The sequence below is a fragment of the Bubalus bubalis genome, chromosome 16 (assembly GCF_019923935.1).
Source record: "Bubalus bubalis isolate 160015118507 breed Murrah chromosome 16, NDDB_SH_1, whole genome shotgun sequence".
Classification (NCBI taxonomy): Eukaryota; Metazoa; Chordata; class Mammalia; order Artiodactyla; family Bovidae; genus Bubalus; species Bubalus bubalis.
In genome coordinates, this window is record NC_059172.1 from 40,319,079 (window position 1) to 40,343,552 (window position 24,474).

Below are 24,474 nucleotides of genomic sequence, written 5' to 3' on the forward strand. Positions count from 1 at the left end.
TAAAGGAATTCACACTAAGCTCATGCTCCAGCTATCTCCTTTACAGAATGAGAAATAATTTACCATCATGTATATGTAAATAGCAATGAGTCAACCATTGGTTAAAAACAAGAAGGCTATAGAGGATTTCAGTTTACCAGTACTTGATTTCTTTATTTTGGCAGAGGTTTCTCAGGCGCTTTCTTCCTCTTTCTGCTCTGAGTCACCTTTTAATAACAAACAAGGAAAAGGGTCCTGAGGCTGTTTGCTGATAGAGAAGGCTATGAAAATCCTCTCAATCTGTATTTCGGGTGCGGTTTAAATGACTTATTGTAAATGGACTTTTATGAACTAACAATTCCAATAGACAGTCTCACTGTTCTTCAGAAAGACAGTTGATTTCCTGCCACTGTCTATGCAGTGTGGCTTGTATATATTTATGACTTAGAGTCATGTTTTGGCCTGTGAAGCGTAAAAGCCTCTCTGCAGCCAAATGTCAGTGCTAATACATGCCCTTTACGTCCCACATTCCTTAATTGCTTCAGAAGCCTTGCCTGATAGGTGAGCGGTCCTCACACCCTGATGAGAGGGGGAAGGTCATTGGCTCATCTGTACAGAAGTTTGGATTGTGCTTCCACGTGAAGTGGCAGAAGCCCTGGCAAGCCAGCCGAGAGAGCCCTGTGGAGACACAAGGAGCCAGAGTCTAGCCCGGAGGCCACTCTTGTGGCTGCTGGGTGTTTTCCCCCTGAGTCTGTCAAGAGCCGGAAATGTGACCGACCTTGTCAGGGTGGTGGCTGAGACTTCCCGGCCAGGTAAGAAAATAACCTGGGTTTCCTTCATCTAGGACATTTCCACCACCTGCCACCCGCCAAAAAGAACGGTCATTCTTCTCGCATCCAGAGTCAGTGGTGTGTGGGGAGCCAGTCCTGATCCTCAACCTGTGCTTTATCTCTTGGGACAGGTGAGTGTCCTCACAGACCAAGTGGAAGCCCAGGGAGAGAAGATTCGGGACCTGGAAGTGTGTCTGGAAGGGCACCAGGTGAAACTCAATGCTGCCGAAGAGATGCTTCAGCAGGTATGGGCGGGTGAGGCCCAGGGCCTTGGGTCCTGCCGCTGCTCGTGTGGGTGAGCCCCTTTCTGGGTCCAGGTTGAAGAGCTCCCTGCTTCCTTTCCAGTCCTGCCTGCAGGGACGGTTGGACGCCCAGCTTGCGGTGTTTACACAACAGGTGAAACCAGAGGGGGAGGGCGGGGAAAGGCAGGCCTGAGAGGAATAACCTGTCGGGCTGGTTCCACAGATCCCCAAGGTACTTTCTCCAGGCCTGGTTTAGTGAGGAGCTCTCGGCTGGCAATTCCCCCTCATCTTATCACGCCGACCACGTGGGACACGTTGGCTAACTCCTCGTGACCAAGTAGCCCACGGTCCTGGCACGGCCCTGCTACTGCCTATGCCCTATGAGTGGCATCTGGGGTTTCTGAAAGTCAGTTAGCTTATTTTGCACCTCTTTCCACCCTCACTCTTCCCCTACTTGCTCTGTGTGCTTTTCTTTGATAAAATTGATCACATTATTACATAAATAATATTTTAATATAGTTTAATATGTATCATAATGAAAAAAAATTAGCTGTTCTTTTACCATTCAAAAACATCTCTTAAATGTCTTCTTGTTTCTCGTTGGTCCTTTTAGCTATGTGTACATATGATATACAAAACATATTTGTACCAGAGATATGATTTAGTCCTCAGATTTTCTATGCTTAACATCATAGAGGGAGTGGGTTTTTTTTTTCTATTTTTAAATGTTGCTGTTGTTGTCTTTACTATCACTTAAAAGATTTTTTTTTTTGTAAAATATTATAGTTAATTGACTTCCTGAACAATCTGACCCCATTGTAAATAATGAGCAACAATTTTTAGGAAGAGGTGTTGAATTTTTGTCAAGTGTTTTCAGAATCTGTTGAGATGCTAATTAGAAGTTGTATTTTATGAACTAATGTGATATATCTAGTTAATAGGTTTCCTTAACTTGCATTATTTTTGCATTTCAGTTATTTTGAAAAATAAACCATTACTGAAGTTTATGTGTGTATACTTTGTAGCTCTTGGTATAGTACCTGGCGCATAAAATGTGCTCACTAGTTATTTAAAGAATGAAAGTCTTTCTTTTAAAATGAGTGGGTTCAATTAGAAGACTGCTTATAATCCTTTCCCTCAAGTTCTAACTTTTTTTTTTACTGGTCAGCATAAAATTCAAATTATTTCTCTACAGAATAATAATGAACACAGGCTTTGACTATAACGTCTGGTCTCAAGATAAGTGTCTTATTTCCCAGGTATTTCTTAGCTTTGAGTGCATTTGAGGAACTTTAAAAAAAAAAAAATCAGTATTTTTATGCAAATGTCTTTGTAGAAACTAGTTCCAACAGCTCTGAAACTGTTTTTAGTTTATCCTTTCACTGCTGATTAATAAGTTACCATGTTCTTGGCTTCATTTGATTTTCTGTTTAAATTGTGTGCCATTTCTCTTGCTCATCATATTCCCTGGAAATCTGAATAGCAATAGGAGTTCTTTTTCTTTTTAAAAGTTGAATCTTCCTTTTGAAGACTCAGGAAAAAAAAATAGCCTGGTGGAAAAATCTCAAATAGCAGAAAAGCATTTTCACAGGAGTGCATAGGACAACCCACTAGATTATATTTTCAAGAAGGCAGAAGGTGCAGTTCTGGGACGAGCACCAGGAAGGAAGATGACGGAATGCTGTTAAAAAAAAAAAAAAAGAACCTAGACAGACGTAGACCAGGAAAACTTGCATGTGGAAAGGAACGTGTCAGAAAAATGGCAAAAGGTTAATGTTTCAGGAAAGTCGTGCCTGGTGAGCAACCAATCACATAATCAGAGGTCAAAAAATGGTCCATTGTGGTACCTGAGCTTTCTGACCACCGTCCTTCTGCTCTTCCAGGGCCCCCCATGCCCCTCTCATGACAACGTTTCTGCTTCCTTGTTGAGTCTCTGTACCAAGAAGTTCAATGTTGGCTCCCAGCCCCACCTCAGGGAGGTTGCCTTGTCCTCCTAAGCATTATCCCATAGACTGGATTTTAGATGTTTAAAAAAAATTATTGTTTTTCATTTTTGGCTGTGCTGGGTCTTCATTGGTGCACAAGGGCTTTCTCTGGTTGCAGCGAACAGAGGCTACTCATTAGCTGTGGTGCTCAGGCTCCGCGTTGCGGTGGCTCCTCTTGTTGCACAGCACAGGCTGTAGCGCGCAGACTCAGTAGTTGTGGCGCACGGGCTTAGTTGCCCTGTGGCACGTGGAATCTTCCCAGACCAGGGATCAAACCCTTGTCCCCTGCGTTAGCAGGCAGATTCTTAGCCACTGGACCACCAGAGAAGTTAGGATTTTAGACTTTAAAAAACTCGTAAGTTCAACTACCCCTTTCATTGTGTTTATATTCTAAATCCTCTTTCTTGTGTGCTGTGGGTGCGGTGGCAGTCATGTGGTTTGCATGTACCATAGGTGGATGTCTTGGCTTGGTAGATTTTGGAGGGTAGTAGCTCTTATTTGCTCCCTCTGGGGTTGAAAGATCTTCCTGAACTTAACCAAGTTATTTTTACGCCCATAACTTTGACCATGTTCTCTCAGCCTTCAAGGGTGAAATGAAAGCAGTGTGCTACTCCACTCCTCTCCTGGAGGATTCTGAGTTCAGTTCTTATGGGAACTCTGAGGCATCGCTCCCACTCACGTTTGCTGGGCTTGGTGGTGCCTGAACTGGAGATGGTTGGGTTGCCAGCTCTAAGTCCCACGTTGAATGTTCTGCATGTGCTAATGCTTCTCGGAAATCTGCTTGATGCTGTTTGAAAAGTTGCTTTATTCTTGCACCACAGTGCTGATGTAATGCCATCTATAGCTTGGAGTGTGTACATAAGTGTCCTCTTAATTGGGGACAGGCAGAAACTTGCTTGATCTGACTGTGATATCCTGGGCCCCGGGCTCATGGTAGAAGCAGGCATGACTCATGTCAATGAGGCAGAAAATGGACACAAACAATTGCCTCTTTCTGCCAGCCCTCGAGACCAATCTTGTCTGAGCCAACCTGGCCTCCTGTTAGAGGCCCAGGAGCTCTGAAGGAGCATGGGGCCTGCTGACTGCACAGGGACACTGCTTCCCTTGGGGATGCGTTCCTAGCAGCCCTGCCCTTTGCACACATCCTGTCTGAAGTGGCAGCTGACCACCCATGGATGCCCAGTATTGCTAGATATTCCAGTTTTCACAAGAAGCTGGGAATTCACATATAAGGATTTAAAGATTAGTCTTTCTATTTTAACATCTTACTGACCAGAGACATATTAATATGTCTTTTGTTACCTGAATGCTGTTGACTGGGGTGTTTCAATATTATTCACTAACATAACAAATCAGCTGCAACAGGTATTAGTGTCTGTAAAAATTCCCAATAATGTGTTTAAAAAAAAAAATTGGCAACCAATTTAATGACAACCAATGGGAAAAAGAAAAAAAGTTTGAACCACACAATATTTACCATCAGGCTAAACCTGGCCCATGGACCTCTGATCTTGATTCCAGACTTGGCCCCTTGGGCCAGCTGGAAGACCACTGTTGAGGCAGGGTAGACTTAAGGAAACTCATACTCAACCACATAGCCCAAACCCTGTGCATCCATGGGCTCCAAACCCCACTGTGCTGTCTCTCCCCACAACTGTTCTCCTGACCAATGTCAGCTTCCCTCCAGGACCCCAAGAGAGAGGAATTTAGTTTCACACCCAACTTGTGAGCCAAGGACCCCCTCAGCCTGGTTTGGCCTGCCCCCTCTCCTAAGTGCTGATCTCTTTGTTGTTGTTCAGTCACTAAGTTGTGTCTAGTTCCTTATGACCCCATAAACTGCAGCATGCCAGGCTTCCCTGTCCTTTATTATCTCCCAGAGTTTCCTCAAACTCATGTTCATTGAGTTGCTGATGCCATCCAACTATCTCATCCTCTGTTATCCCCTTCTTCTCCTGTGCTCAATCTTTCCTAGCATCAGGGTCTTTTCCAATGAGTCAGCTCTTCCCATCAGGTGGCCAAAGTATTGGAGCTTCAGCTTCAGCATCAGTCCTTCCAGTGAATATTCAGGGTTGATTTCCTTTAAGATTGACTAGTTTGATCTCCTTGCTATCCAGGGACTCTCTCCAGCACCACAAATTGAAAGTATCAATTTTTCATCACTCAACCTCCTTTATGGTCCAACTCTCACATCTGCACATGACTACTGATCTCTTAGCTCTCATCTGTTTTCTTCTACACACTTAACCATCTGGTCTCCAGAAAGGGAGAGCATGAAGACCTATAGGGATAGACAAGTGAACCAGGACCAAACAGAATCAGCACAGAGACAGGGCTACATGAGATACACATAGATTATGGATACGTTTGAGGGCAAAATACTTCTTATCTGTAGTCTGTTGCAGAACATAGGGTGGGAACAGAGCATCCATAAGTACCCCTTAGGACTGGCTGTGGTAACACCTACTCTGGTATGGTCTCTGGCTCATTGAGCATGTCTAGATTCCCCAGGGAACCTTCCCCATTAGGAAGAGACATTTCCCAGGAAATGTACAAGTGGGTCTTCAAAGGGCCACAGCCTAAGTCTATTTTCACTGGTCTGAATATGGAGCCCACAGGGCTGAGATTTGCCCCTTGGTTCCTTAAGCAGGTCCTGAAGTCCCTGGTGTCTTTTTCTAGAGCAGCCTCCGTTGGTTCTCTGGGAGGTTCCTCTGCCTCTGATTGCTGACCCTTCTCCAGAGGGTGATGATTTCAGGGAAGAAGCCAGTGTGTTCAGTGGAGAAGAGCTTTCATACAGAGCTGGCAGCCAAAGGGAGTACTTTCCAGAGACTGGCTGTCAGCAGATGTAATCAATGTCAAGAACAGAAGCCATGTTTAGTGCCAAGAAGAAGAAAGGATAAGGAATCCAAGGTGGGAGGAGGAAAGGCTGCAGAGCTCCTTGGAAGACACAGTCCAGCTTTGGAGAAACTGGGAAGGACTCCTGGCTCTATTTCAGTCCTCCTACCTGACCTGGAGCTCCAGGCATCAGGTAACCTCATTTGTGTTGGCTGCCTTTTAGGTGAGGTGTGTGCTATGCTTAGTCACTTAGTCATGTCCAACTCTTTGTGACCCCACGGACTGTAGCCCACCAGGCTCCCATGTCCATGGGGATTCTCCAGGCAAGAATACCGGAGTGGGTTGCCATGCAACTGATTTAAATGAAATTTAACCCAGGGATCGAACCCAGGTTTCCTGCAGGCAGGAATCTGCAGGCAGATTCTCTACCCTCTGAGCCAACCAGGGAACGTAAGGGGTGGAGAATGACAAATGGAGGGGATTTGGAGTCTGCAGACATGACTTTCTGCAGATTTAACACTTGAGATTGATCTGGATAAGTCAGTGAACCTATGTTCTTATTTATAGAGAATGAGGATGACAGTGTGGACTCTGCTCTGCCCACCTCTTAGAGCTGTAGTACAGTTCTTCCAGTTTTGTAAAAACTGGACCATCGCATAATGGCCAGGAGAGTGCAGGACCTAGGCTCAGCTCCAGCCCGTGAGTCGAGTGAGGGACCAGTGTGCCCAGATGTGTGAACACAACAAAGCGTCATCAGCACCCAATTCATAAATTCCTAAAGAGCACCTTAAGGAAGGTATTTCTGCCTCAGAAGACATTAAACAGAGCTATGCACATGCTCCTGTGGGAACACAAATCTGTCAAGGGAGACAAGGGCACTTGAGTCATGAGTGAAGAAAACAGGGATTTGCCAGTTATTCCCTAAAACTCCCCTTGGGAGATTCATGAGGCAGATAACTGCTTTCCTCAGGTTTATCTCATTTGCTGTTGAATCTCCAGACCACAATGTGAAGTAGGTGCTTTGTCCCTTTTTACAGATAAAGTAAAGGGTCTGAGGTTCAGGGAGATGATTTAGTTAGTGGGGACTGAGTCAAATCCAGCTTGAGTACGAGCCCCTCTCCCTGAAAGAGACTTCCCGGCAAGGCCTTGGTCTCTTACCTCAAAGGGCAAAGGGACACATTTTTCCTTTCAAGTCTTTCCGTGGCCCGTACTCTCATTCTGGTTTTAGGTTGCCAGTCTGGCTACAGCCCTCCATCATTGGCCAGTAACTCCCTGGGTCAGGTTCCACACTTAAAGATGGAGGTAATTGCTTCAAGATGTGGCCCTTTAAGGAGAGCCTAGTTGAAAGGCAAGCTCTTTTTATCAGCCCCACTTAGACTCTGAGCTTTGGAAAAAGGAAATGACCGTTTGCTCTGAGAGGGAAGCTTTTTTTTTTTTTCATCTCTAAGAAAGGAGATGTATTTGCCCTTCTGGAAGAGATTACTGATAGTGGTGAAGTGAGGGGGGTGGGTGATAATTTTATTCATTGGTTTTCTTCCTAAAGTTTCATTATCCAGTTTCATGGCCCTTCATAGAAAGAAACACAAACCACCCTCTATTTATCCCCTGCCTTCTCTCATTTATACAGGCAGCCTTGAAACAATCAGGAGAACAGACGTTATGAAACTGTTGCCTCTCATCTCCAGCCCCCTGCCTGCTTATACTGCCCCCACCCCCACCCATTATAGTAGCTGTGTGGTTGGGATAGATCCCAGCAGGATCCCACCCTGTGGGTCTGAGTAGGTGCCCAACCTTCTAGACAAAGAGGCTGGATCCAGAAATCACTCCAGTCTTGGGGATGGGCGCTCAGGATCCAAGAATGTCATTCTTAAAGGGTAACCAGGATAAAAGAAGCTAACAAATGACAGGAAAAAGAAAAAAAGAAAGGTCAGGGAAATGGAAAGGGAGGATGGGGTTATACTGATGAGAGGATTCAGGGTGAGTCAGTGAGTTGAGAGCTGAGAAGTGAAAGTGTGGGCATTGGTCCCCGGAGCCAGGATGGTTTCTGTGTTCTGCCCGCTGAAGGCAGAAGCCGAGTTGCCGGCATGCACACGTTTTCTTGAAAAGTAACAGGAAGATGAGGAAGAGGTGGCAAGAGTAGATTATTCTGTTCAGGGCTTGGCTGAGAGGGGAAGAAGGGAGTGGAGAGAGAAAGAGAGCCAGTGTTCCACTCACACCACACACACAGCATGCCTGCCCAGTCCAAGAGCTAGGGAGCTGATGGTGGTCGCTGGAGTTGAAGGAGGTCAAGAGGGAAGGTTCTTTCAAATGTCAGAAATTTGATCATGTTTATAGCCTGAGGGATGGAAGCTGATGGTGAGGGAGAGATTAAATGCCTGTCAGATCGGATGATTAATGGCCCTACCCTAGGGTAGCCCAGACTTGGTGGGAACTTCCTCTAAGGCAGTACAGAGGTGAGGGAGGGCCCAGGTCCATGTGAGCAGGCTTCACTCTGCTCTACCAGCTAGAGGGAGAAACAGGACTAGGACTGAGAACAAAGCCCAACGCTACTACTGATTAACCAGGGAGTAACCTGAGTCTTCGTTCAAGCTGAGTGAGGATGGCGTGGAGGACTGTTCAGCCACAGGAAGGTGGGTCAGGTGGGGCAATTCAGAAGAAAACTCTGGAATCTATGTATCTTTTAACATATGCTTTTACTGTGCAACCTGGAAACTTACTGGGCTCGGGAGCAGTTCTTTTTTTTTTTTTTTTAATTTATTTATTTTTTAATTGAAAGATAATTGCTTTACAGAATTTTGTTGTTTTCTGTCAAACTCGGGAACAGTTCTTAAGATGGTAGAACCTCACAGAGGTTCTGACGGTTGCATTCAGTCGTGTCAGGTTAGCCTCAGAAAGGAGGTGTGGGCTTGCTTTCTCTTAGACATGATTCAAGAGAGAGAAATGAGGGATGATTCCAGGAAACTTTGAAACAGAAGGATGTAAGTTCAATGACTGATCAGATGATCTTTAAAAATCTTTTCAGTAAATATGAGGAGAGGTTATTTGAGGAGAAGAGGGGAATAGGGTGGGGTTTAGAGCTCAAAGAGAATGGAAAAGATTTGGAACCATCTCTGAAAGAAACCAGCCAGAGATGAATACAAGTTTTGCCAGGCAGTGTTGGAACATCAGCTGTAATTAGATAGAGTAAATTTGTGTGGAAACAAATTGGCATCATTAAGTGACTTTTACCAGCAGTTTTCAGGCCATGGGGAGTAGAAACATAGGCAAAAGTCTTTGAGGTTTGGCACGGACTGGGCACTAGTGAAGCAAACACACTTCAGACCTAGGGGCAAGAATGAGTTGGAGGGAGAAATTTCTGGTGCAGAAATGGTACAAGGGAAATGATAAGCCTTAAGGTGTACGGCGGCTATGGAGGCAAATACTGCATAAAGGAAGTTGATAAACTAGGAAAATAGGGAGTTATTAAGTAACTGGTAGCCACAGAAGTTGAAATTAAAGATATTTTGAGTAAGTAAAAGTGCTAGTTGAAAGGTCAGAGGATTGTGGCTAGAGAAGAGAATTTCAGAGTTGAAGATTTTAGAAGCAAAACACATACATTCTGGATCAAGATGAGGGTCAGGTAGTAGATGGTAAAGAATCTGCCTGTAATGCAGGAGACCCAGGTTCAGTCCCTGGGTTGGGAAGATCTCCAGGAGAAAGGAATGGATACCCACTCCAGTATTCTTGCCTGGAGAATCCCATGGACAGAGGAGCCTGGTGGGCTGTAGTCCATGAGGTTGTAGAGGGTCGTACATGACTGGGTGACTAAGCACACACATGGTAACTAGGATAGGGGTTGTAGTACACAACAATGGCTGGAGACTGCTGGGCCTGGAGATGAGGAGGTGGAGCTGGGCTGGGATAAGACTGGCGAAGGCTGATTTTGAGTTCAGGGAGTAGGATGGTACTTCTCAATATTAATGACAAAGACTGGGGTGATGATAATGAAAGGGGGAAGCACATGCTAATAGATGCAAGCTAGAAGATAGTAGGTAGAAGTTTTACTAACAGTAGGCTAAGTGAAATTAAGCAACTCCAGGTTTCTAATTAAGACGTTGGTGTGTCTAATTGAAGTGTCCACTTGGAAGGTTAGTATGACCAATCAGAGCCCTGGTATTATCAATTGGAATGCTATTGGAACTTTAATGCAACCAATTTGAACATTATCTTTGTCAACTTTAACATTGGTATGACCAGTTACAACCTGGCAGTTAAAATAGCCAGAGGGATTCTGGCAGTAAAGGAAGCAGAGTAGATTCTTATCTTCAAGAGAGATGCCTTCTGAAGCTTTTTTGAATCCCACCTGTCTTGGTAGGATTGGGTCAAGATATTGTATATTGGGTCAATATCTAGGTCAGGAAATTGTCTTATATCTTGACCACTAGACAATAGATGACTGCATAAATACCATCTTAAAAGACTCAAGCACTCCACAGGAGCTGTGTTTTTAACTCTCCTGTCCCTAGGCCTTGGCATCTGATAGTTGAACAAATGATTGAAGTCTCATGGAAGAAAATTTTTTCAGTTCTCAGCACTCCAAAGCAATTGTTATTATCCTATGGACCTGGAGTTCTAGAATCATCCCTTTTTCCTTTTGCACTCATTGTACTCAATCTCTAGCTGTGAATAGAACTTTCAGTTCAGTCTCTCAGTCATGTCCGACTCTTTGCGACCCCATGGACTGCAGCACACCAGGCATCCCTGTCCATCACCAACTCCCGGAGTTGACTCAAACTCATGTCCATCAGGTCAGTGATGCCATCCAACCATCTCATCCTCTGTCGTCCCCTTCTCCTCCTGCCTTCAGTCTTTCCCATCATCAGGGTCTTTTCCAATGAGTCAGCTCTTCGCATCAGGTGGCCAAAGTATTGGAGTTTCAGCTTCAGGATCAGTCCTTCAATGAATCTTCAGGACTCATTTCCTTTAGGATGGACTGGTTGGATCTCCTTGCAGTCCAAGGGACTCTCAAGAGTCTTCTCCAACACCCCAGTTCAAAAGCATCAATATAGATAATATTGATTACCAATAAAGAATAGAACTTTAGGGTCTGAGTTTTATGCCAAAAATCACTCTGGCTTCATCTTCTTTCCTTACCTGCTTTAATTTTTACAACTTATTTTTTAACTTGAATTGTCTATTTGCAAACTGCCTCAAGTAAATGAAAGGACCAATAAATCTTGGGCCTGTTTCTTCATCTTGAAATAGGGATGATAATGTTGACTGCCTAGTCCCTGGGGTGGGGGTTTATTGAGACAATGTATGTAAAGCACCCAGCAGTGTTGAGCACAGAGGAGGTACTCAGTAAATCTGTGTCCACCCACCCCTGCTCTCAACACTGGGCTCCCTTATCTGGCTAACTCCTCATGACAAAGCAGCCCCACCTTTGCCCTGTAAGCCAGCTTCACATCTGGCTGGTTCAGGAAGAGCTGGCCGCCTCAGCCTAGTGAAAAGCTCATTTTACTGAATTCTTTGGGTTCTAGATACTTACTCCCTCAGGTTAGCAAATGGATGGTTTGTAGCCTGGCTTTCAGCGATACTGACGGCCTTTGGCCTAGGAAATCATCTTGTCCAAGTTAAAATCTGTGTCTCGTGTGGTTTGGTTTTATGAGTTGAAGACGGTTCAGAACACATGAAATTGTGGCTGTAGGGTCAGATTGTTGATATCACCATTCTTGTACTAGGGTTGGGTTGCTTAAGATGACACAGAAAGTTCAGACCATGGCAGGATGTCCTTTCCACCTGCTCACGTCAGGGGTTACCTTCCTAGGGCCTCTGAGGACCATATCATAGTCTCCTTGCCCGGACTTGTGTGTCCAGTGTCTGTTGGGTGGCAGGATTTGGGATTTCGTGGAACATTGCCTTTTTGCCCATGGAGAAATGTTACCCCTGAACTATGGGAAGTCCACCTGGCTTTTGAGATCCTTCATAATTCCTAGTAGTGCTGAGCAGGTGTTTCACCTATCACCTTTGTTTTTCATCTTATTTATGCTTATTAAGTGCATGCATTAATGGCAGGTTGTTGTCTCCTACTGTTTTAGGCTTGGCAGGACTACTAGGAAAGATACATATCACAGAAGATTATACTATAACCATTCAGTAAATAATCACTGAATATCTGCTTTATGTCCTAGCTCCCTTCTAAGTTCATTGCAGTGAGGTCTTACAGTGAGATGTGTGGAAGACTGGGCTGAATATTGAACTAAGCCCAGGAGATGATATGGAGACTTTGGTTTTGAAACATATATATTTAACATCAGCTTGTTTTTTGTTTGTTTATTTTGGTGCAGAGAATCTGCTGCCTTTGCTTTAAAAATAGACATGGATAAATTTTGTTCTCTGAGCCAACCCATCTATTTTTCTCTAACCTGGACATAATGAATAATGGTTTCTATGGACAAATGTGTTTTCTTAAGAAACGTAGCTCACATTGACTCTCAGAGCACAGAGGATAGGATCAGGGACTGTGCAATCCCTGAGTGACCCACCATCAACACAGGCCTATCCCAGAGAGAAGTGTGACTCACATGTAACAGTTTCAATGTACAATGTAGAGACTGCCTTATGTGCTATGAATGGAGTTACAGTTGTTCCTACTGCCGTGGAGGTTTATGATTTTGAGATCTGTTTTTGCCTGCAGGAGCTACTAAGTCGTACATCTCTTGAGACCCAGAAGCTCAATCTGATGACCGAAGTGTCTGAGCTGAAGCTCAAGCTGGTGGGCATGGAGAAGGAACAGAAAGAGCAGGAGGAGAAGCAGAAAAAAGCAGAGGTGAGTGCGATAAACCACATTCTGGGGAGGACCCATACTGCCCTAAGCTCAGATCAGGGGAAGCTATCCTAATGTGGCCTCAGGCCATCTGGTCAACCCCAAGCCTGACAGCCACTGAGTGCCAGAAACATCTATGCATTGGAGACTCAGTGATCTGTTAATCAAGTTATCGGGTTTTGCTGTGGCTGCAGATTTCAGCAGTGCCCAAACCACCCTGTTTTGGCTCTAGGCTTTATCCTCCCTCAGGCTGCTGGCAAGAATGGAAAGGAGCAGACAAGACTCAGAGGGACATAAGAGGTCTCCTGCGAGAGATGACCATGTGCTGGGATGGCCACTGTCATTGTTCATGGAGCCTGGAGACATTCTTTAATATGCATTTCAGTGACCCAGTTGCAGCCCCTAGATTTTGTGTGTTTTTTCTCCTGATGGCTCCTGTGGATGAGCCTGTAAACAGGCTTTCTCTTAAAGAATGTTTTCCTGTGACTTGTTTTGGTTTATGTTTTCTCAGGCTTCATACGCCATTGACTGGAGCATGCCAGATAGTTGTTTTTTTTTTTTGTTTTTTGGATAAATGTTTTGAATAAAGTTCAGGCTCAGAGCTCAGAGCAGTCTGCTTTAGCTTAATATAACCACCTTCTGTGTGTCTCTACCCACAAGCCTCTCCGTTTGTATACTTTGCATTCTGAGATGTGGCATTGTGAGATGTGACAAGAAGAGTAGCCTTTAGGGTTAGAAATGCCTTGGCTCAATTAACTGACCTAACTGATTAATACCTCTTTGAATTTCAGCAAGTTAACTACTTAATCTCTCTGAACTTCCATTTCTTTATCTGTAAAATGGGTAATTGTGTTATAAAATCAGAAAAAAAAATAATGAAAGTTAAGTCTCTATTGTATGATCTGGCATCCTTGCTTCCATTCAGGCATATCTAAAAATCTAAAGATGGACATTGTTCCTTTCAATTAAGCACAAACATCATTGTCCCCTGAAACCGGGCACATTTGTGTTTACTGGGTAAATGCTGGCGATGGAGACACTGCTAATATGTGGGGCATATTCCTTGTGTTGCTTTTGAGAACACGCTCATTAGTAAGAGGTATAGTTGCCAAAAGAAAATTTATCTCCATTAAGCTGAGGACACTATCTTCTGGGGATTAAGAGTGCACGCTCTTGAATCAGATCTCTTGGCTGTAATCCAAGCTCAGCTACTCAGTAGCTCTGTGATCTTAGAAAAGTAATTGAACCCTGCCCCCCCAAACCTCTGTTTCTTCTTCTGTGAAATGGAGATTAGTAATACTTGCTATTTGCTCAGTTGTTCTGAGGAAGGAAGGACATCATGTGTATGTATAGTCCTTAGCATAGTGCTGGATAGCAAGCTTTTATTAATTACTACTGATTGTGTTGTTGAGCATGCAAGAAATGGAAATGTAGACCTAGCTACATTATTGACCTACTGCAGAGTTCACACAGACTGAAAGCTTATCTGTGTGAAATGTCAATTGAATAGACTATACTTCTTCGATGTTCAGAGAGAAGCAACTGGATTTTCTCCAGATGTAGAGTTCTTTTACCAATATTTCAAGACATGTGAATATACATTTAGGCTTGGGGGCGGAAGACTTAAAATCATAGAGACCAAAACCACGGAAAGAAGGAAGAAAAAGAAAGGAAAGAGGGGGGACTATTAAGTCACACAACTGGAACAGTCTAGGGTTTTAAAAGCTGATCTCACTAGATCCAGTTGGCTTCACCATGTCATTAGAAATCAGGTTTAATGTCTCATTTGGTTCTGTTCCATCCTTGTTCTTGGCTTCCCAGATGGCTCAGTGGTAAAGAATCCACCTGCCAGTGCATGAGGCATAAGAGATGCCGGTTAGATCCCTGGGTTAGGAAGATCCCCTGGAGAAGGAAATGGCAACCTGCTCCAGTGTTCTTGCCTGGAAAATTCTGTGGACAGAGGAGCCTGGCGGGCTACAGTCCATGGTGTCACAAAGAGTCAGACACGAATGAGCATGCACACCAGCCTTATTCTCAGGAAGGCTCTCCCACGTGTGACGAAAGCGGCCAAAGGTAGCCTTAGAGCCTACTATAGTGGCATAGTGCATAGAGAGAGTCTCTCTTTCAAAGTTCCCCAGGATTGCATCTCATTGGGCTAATTTGGCTCAAGTGCTTTGTTCTGAACCAGTCACTGTGGTGGGTGTGGGCCCACATATGGGTGTGTGTGCGTGGGCCTTAGAGTGAGTTCATGGCAGCAGAATGCTGGGTTAGCACTGAGCTGGATCAGTTCAGCTCCCTTCTGGATAAGGAAGGGGAGCCCCCACTTCTAGGCCGAGTACCACTGATGCCGTCATTTTACTGTTTGCTTTATTTTTTCTTTTCTGAAGGATTATTTTTCAGTCTGAGTTTTTGTTTTCCATTAGGCTGTTCATGTATGGGGTACCATAAGCCCTAAGCCCCTGGCCTCAGTTCTACCAGATAACAGCCCTTCCCAGCTGCTAGTACAAACATTAGGTTTCCTTCCACGTGGAGGAGTTTTTCAGGCCGTTGAAACTTGTGATATTCAGTGACCAGCCCCCTGACCTGAAACAACTTTCTCATTCTTGTAATTGAACAGGATCTTTGCTGGTATGTTGAGACCCAACACTCCTGTCTGTAACTCTCTGGAGCATCTGAGGCTCAGAGCCATGCAGAGGGCTGCTTAAGCTGCACTATTGTCCTGTGTGTGAAGGTTTGTTTTGTGTGAGATGTTTGGCCAGCTCAGGTCACTGAGGGCGTAGGAGCATGATTAAAGGGAATGTTGCTTCTCATCCTGTGCTGCTGCTGTTTTTCTAGTGAATGCACTTAGCCTAAGGTTCAGCTGATTGCTTACAGTTTGAAAGAGGCAAGACTTTTTTCTTTTTTTCTTTTGAGGTAGCCAGATCTGAACAAACTTTCTCTGTGTAGCTCAGGATTTATCCTAAGCCAGTATCCTGCTGCCCTATAGTCAGTATCGAAGTGATTACAAATATTCATATATAAACCCGAGGACTTTGAGGTGTAGGTTTCCTGTTAGACGAATACAATCCTGACAGCCAGCTCACTCAGGAGTCACTGGTGACCCTTGTGAGACATGGGTGAATACTGGGTTTCCTGTTTACTGTACCTTTTCTTCTGAGCCTTTTGCCGTGATTCTGGGTCATTTCAGGGAACCCATGTTTGGGTCTGTTAGGTTTATGCCTGAAAAGTAGGATGATAGGAAAAGCGACCAGTGCGAAAAGTGATACCACAATTAGGAGGATGGGACATGAAAGAAAGCGATCCAGAGACAAAGGAAAACCTCTGGGTGGCGCACCTATCAAAGTCATGGCCCTTGGAGAGATCTTCCTTGGAGAAGGGCATCTGGCTTCCAGCACTGGGTATGCAGCGAGGCCTGCAGCTGTGTGTAGGACCAGAGCAGCCTTCCAAAAGGGGACCAGGGACCCGGTGTGTGCTGGGAAATGGAGTCAGCCCGATGGGTCAGGAATATCACAAAGAGAACCAGAAGCAGTCTCGAGGATTTCCTGGCAGAAAATGGAATATCTTATAGCACAGATGCTGCTGTCATGCTCACTTTCTTCCTATTGGTGGGACTTTGGAAAGGAAGGGTTCTAATTTCTGAACTGGGGCAATCAGAATGATGGACTTGGAGTACAGAGCAAAGGCTGGGATCATTGTGTGTGTTCGGAGAGGCACTAGCCTGACTTAGAGTTTTACTATTCTTGTTTTTATTTTATGTATTTTATTTTATTTACTCATTTTTATTTGTATAGGAAATATACTCCAACAACTCATATAAGTTAAGAGTTCAGAAAGGTATACGCAGCGAAATCTCTTCTCCCATGGCTGTTCCCCGGCCAGCAGGCAGGCGCCAGTGTTGTCGGTTTGTTTTGTATCCTTCAGAGTTATCCTATGTACGGATAAGCAAATTTAGGTGGATTAATTATTTTCCTCATTTTTGCACAGATACACATTACTTTAGATCTTTCTCTTTTTTAATGAGCAGTCAGAGTTTGTTTCATATCAAGCACATTAAATTATTTTTTTCCTCACTTATATTTATGTTTATATATTATTCCACTCTCTACCCTCATTTAGCCATTTCTCTCTTTTTGGGTGGACATTTGTTTCCAAGTGTTTGCTCTTATAAGTAATGCTGTTGTGAATAAATTTGTAAATGTGTGAAGATATTGAAGTGAAATTGAAGGGTCGAAGGGTACATGCATTTGACCTTTTGACAGGTGTGGAGGTGGTATTCCCGCCCTGATGTGTCCAAGTGCCAGGATGGTCCTAAACTGAGCATGAAGTAAGGGAGAAAAACAGCTAAGTAAAACTGTGAACAAGTTTAACAGGTAGGGTAGCATAGGAAAGACTGATTATGGGAGCTGCCCAGTAGTCTCACACAGAAAAGGGCCATTAAAAAAAAGAAATTTGATGGTTAGCAAAGCATGAGGAATAAATAAAATGAGCTGAGATTACAGAGCAGTGATTAGAACCTCATAAATGTCACCTGGACTTCATGACATGAGGCCCGAGAACGGAAACACTGCGACAAAAGGCTCCACCGAATGGGAGAGAGACAGACCTCTTGAGAGAAGAGATAGGCTAACTCTGAAAATAAGGATTTTAAAGTATACTGAAGTGGCAGGCCTGAGGAGGCACACACTGGAGAGCAGCACTGCCACATGGATAGGAGGTTGAGAGGAGAGTGTTCAGAATTGCTGGGCTGCATCACGTGGTTACAGGAAGCAGAGGAGGAAAATAGGTGCACTCCTAATACAGGTCCCCAGACTGATGGAGGCAGACAAGGGACAGGAATGGGAGGGAGTGGCAATTTGGAGAGTTCCTAAAAAGACTACTCCAGGCTTCCCTAGTGGCTCAGACAGTAAAGAATCTGCCTGCAATGCAGGACAACCACATTCAGTCTCTAGGTTGGGAAGATTCCCTGGAGAAAGGAATGGCAATGCACTCCAGCATTCTTGCTTGGGAAATCTCATGAACAGAGGAGCCTAGCGGGCTACAGTCCACAGGGTTTCAAAGAGTCGGACACGACTGAGCAACTCACACTTTTAGTTTCAAAAGATTCCTTCAGCTAAACACCTAAGTATCGAAAGGCTGCTTTTTGTTTTTGTTTCTTCCCTACCCTCTTGTTTTTAGTTTCTGCCCTGAATGTAGATAAACCAGGAAAACTCCCACTCTGGCTCTAAAGCTAAAGCAAAGCTAGAAACTAGTTTATGAAGTAGAAGTGAAGAGTATCTTGGGAGTGAGTGGCCATTGCTATTTTGAGAATTCATGACAGTGGAGGAGGGGAAACTCACCATAGACTGCCATGCACTGTAGACTTGGGTAAAGCTTACCTTTGAAAGTTCAGACAAAGAAGAGATGACTCAAAAAGATTGAACTACTTAGAAATATAATTATTTCTGACTGTGTAACCTCACAAATAATACCAATAAAAAGGAGAAGCTTAGAGATACCTTGAGAGAAACTAGTTTTCAAAGGGGCTTGTACAAAAGGTTGAAAAGACAAATAAAAGTGCACCTGTATGAACAGTAATCAGGAAAGGCAAACCCCACTCAAAGGGACAGTGCTGAGGGCAATAGGGAGATTGCCCTTTAAAGTTACACGCTCAATGAGAAGGTCAGAGAAAGAATGGGCTTGGTTCTGCTGATGCTTCTCACAGGTGCTTGCTGTGAGTGAATTTTAAGGAATCTGAGAAATCAGTGAGTTGTTGAAAAACTGGAAGTAACCATTTTCTCCTCCATTTTTTCCAAAATGGCAAAGAAAGAAGGGTTATACAAATTTCATTCTGCTGAGTTTGAAGTCAACCCTGTGATGGTTTGTGAGAAGCTAGAAGACTAAGTAGGGGTCTGTGTCTCTTAAGACTGAGTCATGTCTGTTGGGACTCACTGGTTTCGCCAGGAGTACATCTTGCAGCATTAGGCCTGGAAAATGCCCACTTTAGTGAGGCATCACATGTGGAAACACTGCTTGGGATAGTCTTGTGGATAAGATATAGGAATTTAGGATGAATGACAAAATAGGCACCAGTTCAGTTGCTCAGTCGTGTTCGACTCTTTGCGACCCCATGGACTGCAGCACCCCAGGCCTCCCTGTCCATCACCAACTCCCAGAGTTCACTCAAACTCATGTCCATTGAGTCGGTGATGCCATCCAACCATCTCATCTTCTTTCGTCCCCTTCTCCCACTTTCAATCTTTCCCAGCATTGGGGTCTTTTCAAATGAGTCAGTTCTTTACATCAGGTGGTCAAAGTATTGGAGCTTCAGCTTCAGCATTAGTCTTTCCAATGAATATTCAGTACTTATTTCCTTTAGGATGGACTGGTTGGGTGTCCTTGCTGTCCAAGGGACTCTCAAGAGTCTTCTCCAACACCACAGTTCAAAAGCATCAATTCTTCGGTGCTCAGCTTTCCAACTCTCACATCCATACATGACTACTGGAGAAACCATAGCTTTGACTAGATGGAGATTTGTTGGCAAAGTAATGCCTCTGCTTTTTAATAAGCTGTCTAGGTTGGTCATAACTTTTCTTCCAAGGAGCAAGCATCTTATTGGTACCCAAATGATAATGAATAGTGCCTTAAGATTCCCGCTAGGAAGATTTTTTTGTAGAGGGTCATGTCATCTGCTCTTAGTCCTCCTGCCTGGTGAGCACTTTTAGTCCATAATTTGGATGCTGAAATAGAAGGACTTGAAGTTGTGATGACAGGAAGCCAAATAAAAACTAAACGAGTCAGTTGACATTGGGATTCATGAAGACCCACAGGCTGGAGTGATGGATAAGTTGGCAGAAAAAGAGTAAAGAGAGGCCAGAAGAACCTGAGTAGTTCAGAGTTGCTGAAGGTAAGGAGTAAAAAGAGGGAGCCACATAGCTTGAGGACAGAGAACACATGTGTGGATCTGACCAGGAGGCGGGCACTGACCCCTTGTGTGGTGGAGACAGAGCTCCAGCTCATTTGCCTGGAGACTGAGGTGGGGATGAGGTGATGAAAATCAGGGTCAGTGGGTCTAGACCCCTCACTTGAGAGAGATACCAATGAAGGGAACAAGAGAAGAGTGAGGGCAGCAAAGTTCTTGAAACTTACATAAGCGAGAGAAGAGCAGGTCTGATGACCGGCAGGGCCAGTGACTAGGAAAGACTAAAGGTTCTGGAAGAGTGGCCAGTATGGGAAGCATGCCTGGGCTTTTGTTGTCAGTGATCAATGTCACGTGGGCCTTCACTATGTCCTGTGACCTTGAGATGTTTTTGATTGCTCTCCCAGTTTCTCTCCTTCATTCCTTACGGGTCAAGTACTTGGTGGCAAAAGGAGAAGCATTGGGGGAAAGTGAACTCCCATTTATTGAAGGCTCCTGTGTGCCAGGCACCATGCAAGCTCTTTACCAAAGTCAGCTGAGTCAAGGGCGGCCCACCTTACTGATGCTGATTCTGGGTGAAGACAGGGTGGGGCCATCTCCAGGCTGATTTAGGTGAGCTGGCTCCAGGGCAGAGTGGCCAGGAGGCCAGGGGCCCGCTTACAACACCGTGCCTGCTGCACAGCTCCCCAGGGTCAAGTGGAGTGGCTGGCGTAGGGCCCAAGCCCAGTGTCCTCTCAACCCCAAGCTGCCACCTGGACCCAACAAGGTTAGCGGGGAGGAGCTTTTCTTTTTAAAGAAAACACAGTTTCTACTGGGGATGGAAAACGTTGCATGCCTGGGCAGGTACCAGGGGGCAGATCCCTCAGCACGATGCTTAGAACATCAGTAAATGTGGGCAGAAAGGGGCTAACCACTGTGATTGGCTGCCACCCTGACCACCCTGCGCTCTGTTTAGATCTATTGCCAGCCATCTCCTTCACTCTGCCCACAGCTTCCCCAGCCTCTTGGGTATCTTGTTGATGTGAGCCGTACTGTCATCTACCATACCACCCAGTCCCTGACTCCTCGTCTCCTTTACCCCTACCCAGGTGAGGGGTCTAGAATGTGCTTACTTGACATCACTGAGACTCGTCCCATCTCTGACCTGACCCAGGCAGAATTAGTCCCTCACCACTCTCTGAAAGCCCCGCCGTCTTCCTGGCATAGCACTTATAACCATTTGTGATTTTGATTTATGTGTTTCTCCTCACTCACCCATGAGTGCCACTGCTTGCTGTGGCCTTGGGTCCCTGAAGAATGCCACTAAGTGTCTGTGGAGTAGATAAAGGCAAGCCCTGTGGAGCTTCTAGTGCAAGAGATTCAGAACTAAGTAGGTATGAATTCTAAAAGTTGCGGTATTTTTCTGAAGTTGACATAAAAGGCCAAAATGTTCTTGAGGCTTCAGAGGAGTCAGCTGTGGTGTTGGGCGTGAGGGAGTGCTTAGGGTTGGGGCCCTGTGAACATGTTGTGTGCTGCATGTCCCTGGTACTCAGGTGTTGGCATGTTTGGGGAAGGAGTTGGTGTGTGTAGAAGGGGTGTGTCCACATGTACGCCCATCTCTGCTGTTGCTGGACTCTGCATCTCGGACCCGGACAGGTAATGATGGCCCCCAGTATGGCACGAAGGCATTGGTGGGGGGTTGTTCAAATTGCAACACAGGCCTGCGGATGGGGCAGGTGAGGGAAAACACCGCATCTTTTGGTTCCTGTGAAGACAGCAGGTGGTCGTGGACAGTGACCCCCGGGTGCCCTGCCGCACACTTCCGTCCTTCTGGTCTGCTTTCCCAGGGAGTTCCGCGTGTGAGTGCAGACTGACGCTGAGTGCTTTTTTCTCCTCTCTCTTCCTTCCTACAGTCGGTTCTGAATGTGATCAGTGAGCTGCAGGAGCAGATGTGTAGGCTGCAGCTGGACATCCACAGGCAGATGCAACAGCGCCTCTCTCTCAGTAGGGACTACCCTGAGGAGGTGGCGGCCGGCGACGGTGCGGCCCGGCCCCAGCCCTGCGGCCAGGACTGTGCCCACGGGGAGGGGTCACCTGTAGGCACCACGCTTAAGTATATGGGCGCATGTGTGTGTGGGGCATCTCATGGTGGAGGGACCGGGGTATCTCCTAACCAGAACCGTGTGCGCTAGCTTAACATGGATCTGCAGTCACCTCTGGGCAGAGCTTGGGACTCCCCTTGGGGGACGTGAGCTGAGCTCTGTGACACTCCCCCAGCAGCATCTGAGCAGGAGAGGCCAGCCCTCTGACAGCGACTGGACTTATCTGCCTCAGGGCTGGGAGTGAGCTGTGTCAGGTGCCCCAATTGATGGGGCATTGGTATAAAAGGAAGCTTCAGGAGTTCCTTTCCCAGGTCTGACTCAAACACCAGCTCTTCCTCCTGGGCTGGGAGATTAAATGAAGTTTGGTCTCACGTGATTTCTTTTTTTTTTTAATTTAAGAAAAAAATAGCATCATGAAAGAATCTTTTCAAGTTTATATTTAAAGGGATTTATCCCCAGTGAGAAACTAGAACACAAGTTTCCGTATACTTGACAACCGTCATCCTCTCAGTTTCTGGGGGAAAGTCTCCCACGTGATCACATTGGCGGGATCTCACCACCTCTGGGCCTGTGGAGTGTATCCGACTGGGATTCTGGACTTGACCCCTCATACTGGTGACACCAGTGTTTAGTGATGGCAGCTGCACAGCCATGACCTGTGCCCCCAGTGCTCCCTACTGAAGAGGGCCGGAAGGTCAGGGTCACGATCCTGTGCCCCCAGTGCTCCCTACTGAAGAGGGCCGGAAGGTCAGGGTCACGATAGCCACATCTGTAGGAGTTGCCCTGATGTTATATTCAACTATGAGACGTGTTGAAAATCTCTACTCTGACTTGGGCATGAGAGTCAAGATGAGGTGCAGATTTGGAAAGGGGAGCTCTGACAAGGTGCTGGCCCCATGGAGAGCGGGTCACCCCAGAAAGACTTGGGGGAGAAATGAGAGTGGCACCAGTGCTAATAGCTCATGATGGGCAACAAATAGCTGAGAAGGAAGAGGCTGGGCCCAAGAGGTCACCAAGCCTGGAGATGGTCCTGCTCGGTGTCCCCATAATGGCCGCTCCTCAGCAGTGACCTGCACACTTTGGGCTCGGCCGTCAGCAGGCTTGGCATCCCCCTCAAGCCCAGCTAGACTCAGAAAATGATCTTGGATCTGCTACAAGTCACAACAGGCCTTAAAGTCGAATGTTGCAGATCAAGGAGGCAATAATCTTAGCTTGGAAGACATTTTTTTTTTTTAAGGGCAGCAACAAATGTTCACCTCAGTTATAAAAAAAATCGTAGTAAAGATTTTTAGTAAAAAAATCTTAGTTAAAAAAAAAAAAAATCTTAGTAAAACCTACACAGTTCAAGTGGAAGCGATGTCACTTTCCGGTGGATTGTCTCAGAATGCAAAGAGCTCCAGGCCAGTTAATAGATGGCTTGAGTTGCATGTGTTCATTCATCAAGAAATAATGCATACTTGACTATGTGCCAGAGGTTAGCAAAGCTCATGGAGTTCACAATATAGGAGGATAACTAGCCACTAGCAGTCACACCGGTAAATGTTTAATTGCAAATGATGTAAAAGATGATACGGATACCACAAGAGTATAGAAGGGAGATCTGAGGAAGTGTGGAGGTTGGGATAGTTTTGCTCAAGGCAGTCTCAAGGATGGGCAGGGATTAACCTGGCAGACAACTCCAGACTGAGGGGGCTGCAGGTGCAAGGGCCCAAGTCAGATGGAACTAACAAGTACGGGTGTGGCTGGAGTAGACTGGGGAGAGCTAGTAATACAAGAGTCAGGGCGCAGGGACAGGCCCAGCTGTGTTGGTCACGGGTTAAATTTCATGACCTTTGAAGAGCAGGGAAGGCCAGGTTCAGACTTGTGCTTCAATCGTATTGTTCTCTGGATGCCATGGGGCCAGTGGATTCAAGAAGGGCAAGACGACAGAGGACCAGCCAGCAGAGAGACTGTCCAGGCTGTCAGCACTGACTGCTGGATCAGAGTAGCCACAGTGGAGTTGGAGTTAAACAAGAGACTCAGGCAGTTTCCTTGAAGGTAGAATTTACAAGGCTCTGTAGATTACGTATGTGGAGGGGAAAGACCAAAGAGATGCCAAGGAGGGATCCTGGGTTTCTGACACAAGACGGAGATGCCATTTAGTGAGACAGGGATATCTAAAAGGGGGAACTGAGAGTTCCGCTTGGGCCATGACAGTTGGAAGAGGCCCAGATGCCATCCATGTGGAGATGTTAAGTGGAAAGTTACAGGAGTCTGGAGTTCAGAAAGTCTATGGACGTAATCACTTTTATGCTAATTTTTCTGAATGAAACCAGTCAACAGGACCATTTGTCTGTTAAAGGACCCTAGGTTTGGGACAAGGGTGCTCAGTGGTGTCTGTACTAAGGGGTACTGTGGAAAGCAGGGGCCCTGGGGTCAGAAGATAACAGGCCTGATTTCCAGCTCCACCGTCAGCAAGTTGTTTAAATGTCACCTTCCCACTCAGCAACCTTCAGTGGCTTCCTATAATATGATCTAAAGAATGGCTTCAGAATTCTTTATATTCTCATCCAACAGCCTTTACAGTAAGGCCCTACCTTATCTTCTGGCCTCAATTCCCACTGAAAGCTGTCCATCCTCTGCTCCAGCCCAACAGGCTGTCTGCCTTCATGCTTCCTGTCGGCCCTCTCCCTAGACGCCTCCCCTCTTCCTCCTTTCTTCAAGCCAACTCCCTCCTCTGAGCTAGAACACCCAGGCCAGCCTTTACATTTCACACTTGAGCATTTGTCCTTGCAGTGTTTGATTCTATCCTCCTGGCTTGTCACTCCCTCCCTGACCCTCCCTTT

The 24,474-nt window shown here is 45.6% G+C and overlaps 1 protein-coding gene across 9 annotated transcripts in view; it reads left to right on the plus strand.

Moving 5' to 3' along the window:
• PPFIBP2 (PPFIA binding protein 2) overlaps positions 1–24,474 on the plus strand; it is a 155,592-nt gene that overhangs the window by 88,507 nt on the left and 42,611 nt on the right. For 6 of the 9 annotated variants that reach the window (XM_025266582.3, XM_025266580.3, XM_025266581.3 and 3 more), the window contains 3 exons: positions 941–1,054; positions 12,545–12,676; positions 21,461–21,643. In XM_025266582.3, the coding sequence (XP_025122367.2) occupies positions 941–1,054; positions 12,545–12,676; positions 21,461–21,643 (429 nt within the window). Of the gene's footprint in view, positions 1–355; positions 792–940; positions 1,055–7,542; positions 8,499–12,544; positions 12,677–21,460; positions 21,644–24,474 lie in introns of those variants that run through there. The other 3 variants (XM_025266594.3, XM_025266595.3, XM_044929468.2) reach the window with 3 other exon arrangements.